The sequence below is a fragment of the Sordaria macrospora genome, chromosome 2 (genome assembly GCF_033870435.1).
Source record: "Sordaria macrospora chromosome 2, complete sequence".
In the NCBI taxonomy this organism is placed as follows: domain Eukaryota; kingdom Fungi; phylum Ascomycota; class Sordariomycetes; order Sordariales; family Sordariaceae; genus Sordaria; species Sordaria macrospora.
In genome coordinates, this window is record NC_089372.1 from 831,564 (window position 1) to 844,332 (window position 12,769).

Below are 12,769 nucleotides of genomic sequence, written 5' to 3' on the forward strand. Positions count from 1 at the left end.
GGCTAGCACGCGCTTCATCGGTAATCCGTCGACAAATCCGTGGATGCTTATTGCACGGCCCTGGCTGGGTTTGACGGCTGATCCAACAAGTTCGGACTGTGGAAGGGGGGTCCTCTCAGACGGCAAAACCACACAAGAACTCGGCGGAATATTTCGTTCTGACCTTGCTTGGCACTGCTACCGAGTTCGAGGCCAACATCCCCGGGGCTGCTGATGAGACAAGTTGACAAGACCAAAGACCACAACAATCCGGAGCCTCACTGGTGCGCTTCATATACCTTCCCCGACTCACTGACTTTGCTCGTGGCATCGTCCTTTTTTCCCGTCTTAACGGGTGTTACCTTGACCTACCTCAGCTGCACCACTCGCGGCTGTTTTGGCTTCCACCGCTTGCTTGGCCCTCGCTAAAGACACCACAACCGATACTTGGAACCTTCCATTAGCCTTCATCCCATACATCAGGAACATCGATTTAGAACAGCAACCCCTAATCCGGATTTGTGCCAAGTCTTCTCATCACCTTTCCGTTCGTCTGGAAACTCCTCTCATCGCCCTACTTGCATATCACTCGTCAAGGCTTGGAAGCACGTTCGAACCAGATATCGAGGACCTGAGAATCAACGCAGCCTGACATCAACTTCCGATATAGCCGGTCTTTTCCTCACCTCATCAACACAGGCCCTCAACGCGAATTCCGTCTTTGGATGACCAAAAGAGCTCTTGCCGTCAACAACTAATTTTTGATGACGAAGGACCGCGTGGGCAATAGAACATTCCTTTCAAACCAACTTTTGTGAAGGCCATGCGCACTAGGTTTCCTGAGTGGGATTCTGGTTTTAGGTGGTTGGGTGTGCTTAAGCAAGAGCCATAGGCTCAACGAACGCCTACTTGGACATCCCATCAGACGACTTCTTTGGGCATTTCAAGCGAGACATCACGTTCATTTCGCAAGCTTGGTGGATTCCGACTCAAATCGACAAAATGGTCAGCATACAGCAGCTGGAGCCAGCAACGGCACACATATCGGCGCCAGTGCCAAGCACCATTACAGCTCATCGAGCAATCGACCTGGTCATGGGAAGGACGACTTCACCGGCGGTTGGCGACCTCCCGCTTCTGAGGGGGCCTCGCAAGGGAGATACGAGAACAGCGGTGATCGTATTTGGCCAGGGCCAGGAGAAAATTGTGGCTGTATTTGCCGAAGTCTTGGGGAAATCTTACCGAGTAAGGAATGGGTTCAGAGACGTCTCTTCAGATGATCGGGATTTTGTGGTGGGCATCCCCGCGACACAGGCGAAAACCGATATCGCAGGTCGGGACAGAACCTCGATCGTCGCCATCAACGTCCATTGTACCAACATGGGCATGCCCCCAGACGCGTATCTATCCGCTCAGTGTGACTACGAATTCCTCTACACGGAGGAACCCTTTTTCAGACGGGACCTGTCACGTTTCATTTCTCATACACTTGGGCAGTTGAACCACCACGAAATCCTCATGGCCAAACCACGGACGTACTTCATTTCGACAACATTCCCCGACGTACACGCTGCCCTTCCGAATATCGATATCCTAACCGTGGGTGCGGATGCCGTTGAGATTAGGGTTGATCTTCTGAAAGAGCCACTCGGTGATGGAACCTATGCTCCGGTTCCCAGTCTCAGTTATGTCGGCGAACAGGTGATGTTGCTTCGCCAGAGGACCGAGTTGCCAATCATCTTCACCACCAGATGTACGGCCGAAAATGGGCGGTTTCCAATGGACAATCCTGATCTATACTACGAGTACCTTTACAGAGCAATCCAGTGGGGAGTGGAATACATCGACGTCGAAATATGGCTTCCGGAGAGGATCAGGAGGAAGCTTTATGAGCAGCGTGGCAGCAGTCGCATCATGTCCGCATTTCACGACTTCTCCGGAACTTTCAAGTGGCCATCGGCAAGGGCAGAAGCAACGTTCCGGGAATCAGCACGGTTTGCGGATATCGTCAAAATGATCGCCATTATCAACGACCACAATGAGAACTTTGAACTGGAGTACTTCCGTTCTAAGATCAAGGCCGAATACCCCGATGCGCCGCCACTTTCTGCTGTCAACATGGGCGAAACAGGACAGTTTTCTCGGACATTGAACCGGGTCTTCACACCCATCACTCATCCTCTGTTACCGATTATCGCCGCTCCCGGTCAGTTGAGTGCTGCTGAGATCAATCAGGCTTTGTCCTTACTTGGACAACTGCCGAGAAAGAACATTTACGGAATTAACACCCCTTCCAGCCGCATATCGACCCCTCAGGCTCCTTTCTACGGGAAATGTTTCAACGAGCTAGGCCTGCCCCATCACTTCTCTGTGGTTGAGAGACCTCTCAAAGACTTCACCTCAGTGGAAGCATGGTGCAACCAGAAGAACTTCGGAGGTGCTTACCTCTACCCGGCTGTTCCTTTTCAGCACTTGATTTCAAACAGTGCCTTCTTTGCATCCATCAATAATGGCGCGGGGCCGATTCTCAGCGATTCAGTAAGGCTTATCGGCATGGTGGATACTATCGTGGTTCAAACCAAAACCTCGTTTTCAGCTTCCTCGGCACCATCCTCAGCACCGTCCAGTCCAGGACGTCACCAAAACAGCGACTCACTAGGTTCCATTGCCTCGTCGCAATCAGGCCTGTCACCCACCACCGTTATGGTCTTCGAAAATGCCGCTTGGAAAGGAATATTAAGTACACTCACTCGCGACTTTGCTCCTTCGGCTTTTTCTGGACGTGCCGCCGTGGTCCTTGCTTCAAATCCCGATGATGCTGCCAGCTCCCTCCTCGCTCTTAAAGCTCTGATGGTGAGCAAGATCTACACAGTCGGCTTTAAAGCATCGCCAGCTGTTGCCAGGGATTTCAACCTGGAACCCTTCAACAGTCTCGAGAGTATGCAAAAGGCCCGTACGAATGGTGCTGATAGCACAAATAATGACGCCTCACCTTTCGTCGTCGTGAGTGCGTTAGCTCCAGAGAAGAGTAATCTTGTCGGCATGCTGGTCCGCGTCTTTGGTTCTCGGGGCTCATCGACGTCTCGCAAGGTGTTTCTTGACCTTGCTGATGGATCGTTTCCCCGGAAAGGTGATCCCAGGCTGATTGCAGAGCAATGCGGCTTTGCTGCTTATGGTGCCGAGGACGTCATGGCTTTTACTACTGTGGAAACACTTCGTCTCCTCGTTGGCCAGAATGTTCCTTACAGCTTTGTACGTCTGGCCAGCGGACAGCCGATGTTTTGATATCGGCGCCAAGCACTTTGACCTACACCTCGAGATTCACTGAATGCAGGAATATCTGATCCTCCGCTAGCTATTTTGCACATCCTCGGTGGTTACCGTTGGGAGGTTAGTGACCCAGACACTCCCCCATATGTCCGCCAGTGTCAGCTACCATTGGTAACACGTTTCCAGTTTCTCATGGTACATCATCGCAAACATCAACCCCGGCATTTTGCAAACCCCGTTGGACAAAAGCCAGATGTATCAAGCGACCCTGGCCTTGGTATCGACAGGTACTGCGTAGCGTTTCAACACGGCTCACTCCTAGGTCTGGACGTCTTTCATTTCTCGAAGACCACAGGCTGGATTTAGCAATGATGGTTGGCTTTCCCAATGCAAGTTTTGTACCTTGTTCACCCTTACGGAAAAGAGAGCTGGTCGTGTTTGCGTGTTTCGTTTTTCTTATTGCATTTCACCGTGGTAGACCTTGGGCTTTTTTGTTCATTTGCCCCGGCGTTAGATTGTATGCATCTAAGTTCTCATGGCGCAATGATCATGCGACATCATCGTATTCGATCTTTTTTTTGGTTTCTGAATGGTATTTGCATCCATGCACGACCGCTTCTGCTTGACTTATCCCAAGTGGCTTTAAATACATCTACAACCTCTTGGATTTACCACTTCTCTTGACATCGGGAACCCATGATGAGCTTCATATGAGCTTGCGAGATTCTTGTGCGGCTGTACCCATTGGTTTGTAACATGCAAACACGATATAAGGCCTCCGGCTAGTAGCTGTAAGGCCCCCCACCAGTTGATAGTTTCATCACTCAGGTTGTATGACATGCGGAAGTACTTAAGAGTCAGATAAGAACTCAAACAAATCCCTTCGAAACGTTTAGGATGAGAATATTCACCAACATCGGAGCATTGAATGAGGTCCGTCTATCTCCAAAACACATGGGAGATCACCACTAATAACATCTCAGATCACATACCCTGTCACTCACGGAGAGGACAATTCAGATATCGCCTGGAAAATGGCCACTTTTCACTCGTTCCCCCGGCTTCCGTGGGAACTCCCCGCTCAGATTTGGGAAATGGCTGTCGAGTCTCGCAATGTGTTCGTTATCGTTGCCTCCAACCTCCATAACCCCGAAGTATATAAGCACTATCCCAAGTTTGAGCTGTGGGGCCCGAGGATATATAAACACGGCACGCCAGTGCCAGCAGTGCCACATGTGTGTCAGGAAGCCCGGAACCATTTCCAACGACAAGAAATCTATGAGCAGGCCTTCAATATCACACCCACCATCATCCTGAAAGAACTTCATGACACTCCAAAGTTTCGCGCTTGGCGTTATCGGAAGAAGTCGAAGAAGCGCGGCGGCGCGGCTACGAAGTTATCGAATATCAACGCACAAGAGGAGCGCGAACGGCGTTATATCTGGGTCAACTTCGACATGGACACGATCAACATCCGAAACACCGGATTCTGGACTTTACAAAGACTGGGATGGCGATAAGATCCAGCGGCTCCAGATTAACATCCGCACCATCAGGTTCGAGTACTTCGAGTCGACGTTTCTATTGGACTCGTTCCCCAATGTGAGAGAGCTCTATATAGATTGCCGCATAGGCGATGTGGAAAACCGGGGTTATCACTACGAAGAGCTTGACAAGCTCGTTGGGGTGGAGAACGTCTGGCTGATTCCGCACCCAAGGGTAGATCCGGGTATTTTCAAGACGACTATTACGCTTGCGAGGATGCGTCCTGAGCTGCATGAGTATTGGAGGTGTGAGGAGGAGGAGCGTGAAAGGAGCGGGGTTGGAAATAATGTGGACCAGGTTCTGAGTGAGACGAGTGTCCCTGATGGCGAGTAGATTGCTCGGTTCCTTGTGCTCGAGGTCGTTGGCGATACGACTTTGAGATGGAGGGTTTTCAGCGGAGCCGAATGACAAGTGAGTCCGATGGGAGACCACCACGCTTCGTTTCCGACAAGATCTTCTAACTTGCCGCAGGACACAAATGAAGGAAGACTCTTCAAAATTACGATCAAAGAACGGGGGACTGTTGGTAATTTCGATACTGTGAAAGCGGGTGGTTAGTTACGTGGGATGTTGGTGGCTGCCGCTCGGGTTGGGGGATGGGAAGGAAAGTGGAAAAATACAGTGTGAGTGCAGCCCGTCCCTACATGTACACAGAAAATGGCTTTGGTACTCACTCGCAGGCTCCCAGTTTGCTCTCATTCCTTGTTTGTGGACGAAATCATCTGGACATCCTTTCTTCATAAGGCGCGCTCCGGATTTCTTCCTCTCAGACTGCATTCCTGTTTTGATCGGCAGTCCTGGCTTGTTGCCCCAGCGTTCGCACATCGACCACCTCTTTTGATATTCTATGGCAGCGCAACAGCATCTTCCATCGCGTTAATATCGGTCTCTGATGTCTTTTTTTTTTGCCTCATTGTTGTTATTTCCATCCGTTCCTGCGTTGGTCCACGTTAATTCGTGTTCGCGGCCACATGATGAGGTATTTAGTGATACCATTGCCATGGCAGGTCAACTTGACTGAGGTCGGTTGGTACGCCTAGTTCTTACACTTGTGAGATAACGATATACCAACGGGCGCGTAGCTGCTATATCCTCATCACGGCATCGCCTGGTTATCCTTTCATCATGGCTTCACTGTTGGCTTTACGACTTATTCGGCGCTTCAAATGTTGGACGGCTCGTTGGGGGGATGGGATACCCTTTTCCTATGACGAGCAAGTTGTCAGCGTTTCTCATCGAAGTGCGAAAGCTAGGTACTGCTGTTGGTCGTTGACGCTCCTGGTGAGAGAAAAGGAAATGTATAAGAGCCGTCCGGTCCCGACTGTTCGAGATGGATGCTCATGAGGGTACACACAGTACACTCTTCTTCCATACCCCACTACATTCGAAAATCATCATCTAGTCGACTACAGAAATCTGGTAAGCCATTACTCGTCTTACAGGAGCCAAAGGACATCAACTAATTTAAGCTAGCAATTATGGCATCAGCTTTAAGAACTCCAGCTACGGCGTTTGACAAAGCGCAAAGCAGATGGGAGTTGCGTGGAATTGGCTGGTACAATGCAAACTTCCCAGAAAATCTCTTCGATCCAGCGAAGGTTGGATCTACATGCCGATTCATGTGTTACCCACAGAAGAGGATGCCACCGTGGCAAAAAAAAAATCTAGAGTAGGCCCAACGGTGGTCGTTACCCTATTGTTTCCGACAAAGCACCTTTCAAACTTGCGCTGTGGGCTCCATCTCGTATGCGGTCCTCTCAGCGGAAACAATGTGGTTGCTACAGGCATCTCGAAGGAAATCCAAGGACTCATCGCAACAGTGCCTCTGGAAGAAAACGACCCGCCCGCGCGAAGCGGGTGGACGGGAGTAATGGTTTGGTGGCCTTGCAACATGACGGGATTATTCGGCCTCGTGGATGACCTCAACGGGTAGGTGGGCAAAACCCACTTCTTGAGGGCCGTTTTCAGTTACGGCGAAGACAGAATAGCGGCTTTCCAACGGAGTGGTAACACGTTCAGAATTCTTGACGATGATGGCACGAAGGCCAAACAGGACGCGACTGGCATGGGTGAGTCTTCCTAAACTTGAACTGTCTTGATCATTCCTTCGTCCAACCGTGCCCAAATACCAAAAGATACCCACCAAGAAGGACTTGCTACGTTTTCCACGTTCGATTTTCAATTCTCTCCCCTAAACATACGGTAGCTGTCACACATATCAAGGAGAACTTCGCTAACGTCGACATACCGTGTCGCCCAACAGTCGCTGATGAACGCGACAAGGGATGGTTCAACATGACCAACTCACGCCTCATACTTAGTCGAGGCATATGGAAGAGAATTTGGTTCGACCGTAGGGAGGAGACTTTGTCGCCAGACAGTATCCTAGTACCCGACTTTTTCTTCGAAACCCCCGTCCCTCCCAACTCAGTCGCTGGCAATTCCGAAGATGTCGTCGTCGAACGTCCTTCTCATTTGGGACAAGCGGAAGATAATCAGTCGCTTAGGAGGAGGAGACCTGCTGCCAGCCCCATGATGCAGCATTGGCTTGGAATGTGCCTTACACCTGACGATGAAGATTACGTGGACGTGGAAGCTTATCTGACATCTCCTTCAGCATACTACGTGAGCCTGTATGACAGTACTGAGGCAGGCCAGGAACGTATCGATGATGAGTTATGTAAGCCATGCCTATCTCTTGACTCACCTTGTTCCTTTGGTCTTTAAATTCCCATCGCTAATCAATGTATAGACTCCGGCCATGCCTCTCCCGATGGGGAAGCACAAGAGGAATAACAAGAAGAAGAACAACAGGAAGGAGAATAGATCACCTGTGAGAAGGTCATTCAGCATGCCGAGGTGGGAAGTTGGGGATATGTTTGCCTTCGAGCAGGTGAAGGGCTTCATTACATGTCCTTCAACGTCTCTCTCCAGCGCTGGCTTGCTCTGTCTTCCCTACCACACAGTCATTACTGCTTTTGTTATCGGATGGATGGGCCTAGGAGACAGGTTTTAACAGCAACATGAGAGACCTGTGGAATGAGCAAAGGGATGTGAAGCCGAGGGGGATCTCATTTTTAACCTGGCTCAGGCTTAAAAGCTGCCAGCTCAACGCTCATTACCTGTATTTTCGTAATGTATTGGGGTTCGCAGGCAACAACCGGGGGGGGGGGGGGGGGGGGGGGGGGGGGCAGCACTCGGACAGTCATTACCTTATCAATTAACAGGAAGGTGGGGGGTGGAATTTTCAGTCCTGCTGGCAGCGAACGGTTTTCCAAATTGTCTCTTGTGTTCTTAGCAGTTGATGGCCATCCAAACCTTTTGAAATTCTCCATTCTATGCATGACCTTGAACAAGACCATGGCTCAGGCACGAACGGCGTCTTTTGGGACCTACAGATTCATCTCACTGCCACCTCCTCATACAAGCTTCATCGCTTCTCGTAAAAGCGTAATTTGTGTAGTGCCCGGATGGCATTCTGACCGCTAACAAACTCTGCCAAACAAATTCCTATGTGCTTGACCAGAGAGAATATTATGCAGACCTCTGCATGTCCCGATGTTCACTAAGATAAAATGGCAACCTCGGACCCCCGAACATGCTGCATGAAGCTGCAACATGGTCCAGAAAAAGTGCGCTTCGCTCAAGCAAAAAGGTCGACCTACAGGTAGGGTGCTACGGCAGCGAGAGGGTTTTAGGGTTTAGGTAGTTCTTTCCCACTTCTTCTTCTCCCCAGTTCTTATTTACATTCACCAACTACCACTTTTCGAAATCAATTACATAAACTTTGACCGTCGCTTACCCAGTTCATCAAGTTCCCATCCTTGGTACGTATGGTAGTCGCCTGCTTGACTCCTTCCTATTCAATACCAACGTGCATTTGTTCCAGACTGCACTCAGCTGCATTCCTCTCTCCTCCATTCTTCCTCCAACAACAAATTTACTTGGGTACCCATCAGCTTTGTAAGTTCCATTCGCCCTACATACTTCCAGTCGACGAAGTCACGGTAGATATTTTGACCTCGACCTCTGATCATCGTGTTATTACCCATCTAGAATTCACTCGCTCCACACATACCTCTACTTACAGGTACACACAGCTTTTCAGAAAACCGCCAGGAACTCTGCACGAACCCACACGCCTCCAAAGTCGAAAGTCGAAAACCGGCTCGAAGCGAAAAAATACACATCGAACAATCGGAAAATGCCACCCATAAATCCTGCACAGATGCTGTCCCTTTCGCTCTACACACTCCTACACACAAGGCTGTCTCTTGGGCCATCCAACTGGCCAATGTGGAAGCGGGCTGTGGTGATTATCCTCTTATACCTGTTGGTGGTGCATATGCGGATGTATTTTCATTACTACGATGACGACAACGACGAAAAACCCACGAGATGGATCGAAATATTTCCAGGAACGGAGAGGGCTCGGATTATCCGTCGTCCGAGACTGCCGAGGCAGAGTAATAGAGCGGAACTTGCACGAGTTGCAGGGGTGGCTGTTGTGTTGATGATTGTTTTGTCGATGGGTTAGGAAGTTACCTGGAATTTTTATCCAGGTACCGGATAAGTTGGAGCAGGGATCTGGATACCACTGGTCAGGCCGATGCATATTGTAGGGAAGTGTCCATTGGCGTGTGACGGGCATCGTGGAATCTCTTCAGAATTTCTTTTATCTTCTTTTTGGTATTTTTATCTCCACCACGACGTCAGATCTGAATAACTCACGATAGTCATCACTTGGGGGTCAGTTATATGTTTCTTTGTTCTTGTTCTTCTCATGATTCCAAGCTGATCCGGTAATAACTCCATTTCCCATTATGCTGCCCTGTCCATGTCGTTAACTTGGTAAAGGTAGCACTTCCATCGTCGTTGGTTCTTTGTTTCCCTTCTTTACACCTCCTCCTCCTCCTCCATGTCCTCCTCATCCTCCTCCTCCTTATCTTTATCTTTATCTTTATCTTGCGCCAAATCTCCTATAGCGAGTACACCAATGACACGAAGCGTAAAGGACACGGTCGACCTTGGAAGTATATCCGCAACCGCCCCAGCGCAAGTTTTGGCTCTCGGCGCGTTGGCACTTCTCATGTTCGGTTTTGACGGCTCCGTGTGCGCAGTTGCAGTGCCAGCAACGCGTGACGAAGATGTGTTCTTTGCACATTTTTGGACTCTTCTTCTGTTGTGTGTGTGTGTGTATGACTTGTGGGCGGGCGAGTGAGTGCGCTTTTCAGTGTCGCGAGCTGTTACCTAAGTTGGTGTGATATTAAGGAAATTCTTTGTTGCAGGGTTTCTTTCTTTCCTACGTGGGTTTTCAAGATGAGGGCTTGTAGGCTTGGAGGCTTGAGGGTTTGGAGGCTGCTTGTTGTTGTTTTCTTTATTGGAAGCTCGTTGGATCATTGTTGTAATCTGGAGGAGTTTCAAAACAGGTATTTATGTAGGTACTCGATTACTGATTCACGATATTCCGAGGGCCTATCCACACGTCCATGTTGAGATATCAAGTGAATCGATCACCTTCACGGCGTTTTCAAAGTTGAATGGATCAACACCACGTACTATCTGGTTGTGTGGGATGACTGGATTGGGTCCATGTGAATTGGCGGCTTGAGAGCGGACACTTAAAGGCTTCCAAGCTCCAAATGGTACAGGCGGAAGACGGAAGGTTCTCTTCCTTTGTTTCGTTCATCACTGTTCGTTCCCGAGTTGCCAATTTTGTGGACGATACCTCTATGCTTTTCACTCACTCTTTTCGTCTAGCATTCACAATAACATGATCCAAGAAGGTTCGCTGCTCATACAATCTCTACAATCTCTACAAGACTACAGGGCCTACCTGGTCCTACCTAGTACCCACTTTTACCTCGGATCACTCACTGCTAATAGATCGATGACCTTCAAGGCCCATTTCAAAGTTTTGGTCCATCATCATATGCTATCTAATGCCCAGGTGAATTTATGAGTCGAAGTGGCCGACTCGAACGTCTTAACTCCAAAATTAAACAGATGAAGACCAAACGAGGTTCATGCTCTCCTCCTTTACGTCCTATCACCATTCCTCTGACTAGACCACAATGCTTTCGCCGATGATGTTATCCTCTATACTCGTTTCGTTGTGTGACATCGACTACACCGTGATTCAAGATCGTTGGTACCTAGAGGTAGTCACTCATTCATCCATGTTCAGGTGTGCAATGGCTGATTCTGCTATGGCTGTGGCTGAGAGCGGGATCACTCCTCTGGTAGAAACATTGCAAGGTGTAATAAAACGGTACAATCAACGGCGAAAGCGGACATATGAGAAAGAAGCCTAAAAACAGCGGTGGTAGCATCTTTAACAGAATTATCTAGCTCCTGTAAAAAAAAATTTGTTCCCATAGTGATCCTCCAAACGAATAGTTCTAGTGGCTTACATATGGGAAAGCGGAAGGGACCCTGCGGTTTCACTAACTATGACCGTACCTTATATGTTTACTAGTTCTTATTTGTGACTCTTATAAAGCTTCTCTGCAAAGTTGTTGAATAGTCAAGTGGAATGTTAACCCGTCGACCAGAATGTCACCGGGTTCAATGGTGATGATAGGAAGGCGAAGCAGGTAGAAAGGATTTTGTTTTGTTTTCCTTTTCCTCGTTCAGGGATAACAAGACCTACTGTTTGCAATCATGGCACGTAGCTTCAATAATGCCTGTCAGTAATTCGATAGTTAAGAGAGCGTCTATCTATACTAAGGCCTTGCACAAAGCAAGGTCTAGATGTTATGTTTGACTTGAACTGGAAAGACTCTCCTCAAAGGCACGAAGTGCAGCGTAGCCATGGTATCCAATGAGAGGAGGTATTTCGGGCCTCACCTCTATGAGCTGTTGTATGTATGTAGTTCCTTTTTGTAATGGTGCGCAACAATACCGAGCTGGGGAAATATGAATGGTACGGTAGTTGCATCCGTGCCAACGGCGCCCCAACCCCAAAGCGTCCCGATCCGACAGTTCGGTCACTCTTCCTCCGGGCCGCATCTCATCTTTTCTTGCGTACATGGCTAACGTCCTTGGCTTGGCACTCACCTTGAAAGTATTGTTTCATGTGAAAGAGCTCAAAGAACAAGAATGTTTGTCGGTAACTGTCAATCCGTGATGTCGGGACGATGAAGCCGTCGTTGGTGGTCTGTGCCTTGGAGTTTTCTGATGTAAGGCGCCATTTCAAATCAGAGATGGAGATACCGGGCCTTTGTGACTGCAAGACGGCCATAAGAAAATGTCTGCTAGCATTGGGCGGTGAATGGATGACGGTTCCGACATAGAGTGTGCGGTGGTTGGTGGTTACCAAGGTTTTGGTGACTGGTGTAGGACTCCCAAATTGCGGGAGCGGTTTGCGATGCTTTACCCGGGCTTTTCCATTGACGTTTGGCAGACCCTTTATTTGTCCAGAGAAGCAAGAAAGCGAATCGTCAACTTAGAGTTCACCTTTAAAGTGATAAGCAAAGAGACAGAGACGGCTCGGCTCCGAGTTCCCGTTGGTGAAGCGCCAGTGTCCGTACAAGACATACCTGCATCCAGCCCAGAGAGTATATCTCAGCTCGAAGTCAACGGTCCATAGTGTCTGCACTATGGTGTCAAAAGAAGGTTGAACGATGCATGCCTTTGCGCCATCTTGATGTGGTCCCTGCCAAGCCGCATCCACATCGATCTTCGTGTCTCATCACCCGTTGGTGAGTGAAGTCTGGAAAACTGTCAACATGACGATTTGCGGGGTTCATGTAACATAACTGAACTTGAAGTAACCGTTGTGTCTCCGTTGGTGTGTGTGCGATTCGCTTAATAGACGAGGCGCCAGGTTGGTGGAGCAAGTCCGTATGGTGATACTGAACAGACAGACTTCCGTATCTGACCGTCTTCAGGAAATTGCAACCAAATCAGGGACGCTCACCGAGTCCAAGATCTGTGTGGACAGTTCCGCACATGCTTAACTCTGGAAAGCTGT

The 12,769-nt window shown here is 49.1% G+C and overlaps 4 protein-coding genes across 4 annotated transcripts; 3 read left to right on the plus strand and 1 right to left on the minus strand.

The window, feature by feature from the left end:
* Nucleotides 1-422: 422 nt before the first annotated feature.
* On the plus strand, nucleotides 423-3,372 carry SMAC4_05588 (uncharacterized protein). The gene has a single exon (XM_003349257.2). It carries the CDS (start codon nucleotides 982-984, stop codon nucleotides 3,262-3,264), a length of 2,283 nt encoding a protein of 760 aa, XP_003349305.1. The 5' UTR covers nucleotides 423-981; the 3' UTR covers nucleotides 3,265-3,372.
* Nucleotides 3,373-4,283: 911 nt separating this feature from the next.
* Nucleotides 4,284-5,127, plus strand: SMAC4_05589 (uncharacterized protein; the record flags this gene model as incomplete). The annotated part of the gene is made up of 2 exons (XM_003349258.1): nucleotides 4,284-4,683; nucleotides 4,754-5,127. 2 exons carry the CDS (start codon nucleotides 4,284-4,286, stop codon nucleotides 5,125-5,127), a joined length of 774 nt encoding a protein of 257 aa, XP_003349306.1.
* A 1,558-nt stretch (nucleotides 5,128-6,685) lies between these two features.
* Nucleotides 6,686-7,953, plus strand: SMAC4_05590 (uncharacterized protein; the record flags this gene model as incomplete). Its single annotated transcript, XM_003349259.2, has 4 exons — nucleotides 6,686-6,723; nucleotides 6,814-6,863; nucleotides 7,058-7,474; nucleotides 7,547-7,953. 4 exons carry the CDS (start codon nucleotides 6,686-6,688, stop codon nucleotides 7,588-7,590), a joined length of 549 nt encoding a protein of 182 aa, XP_003349307.1. The 3' UTR covers nucleotides 7,591-7,953.
* A 1,801-nt stretch (nucleotides 7,954-9,754) lies between these two features.
* On the minus strand, nucleotides 9,755-9,958 carry SMAC4_13202 (uncharacterized protein; the record flags this gene model as incomplete). The annotated part of the gene is made up of 1 exon (XM_066091312.1): nucleotides 9,755-9,958. One exon carries the CDS (start codon nucleotides 9,956-9,958, stop codon nucleotides 9,755-9,757), a length of 204 nt encoding a protein of 67 aa, XP_065945999.1.
* Nucleotides 9,959-12,769: the final 2,811 nt, after the last annotated feature.

What these genes read in the sequence shown, in the direction of transcription:
- SMAC4_05588 (XM_003349257.2), top strand. Translation starts at nt 982, where the DNA reads ATGGTCAGCATACAGCAGCTGGAGCCAGCAACGGCACACATATCGGCG.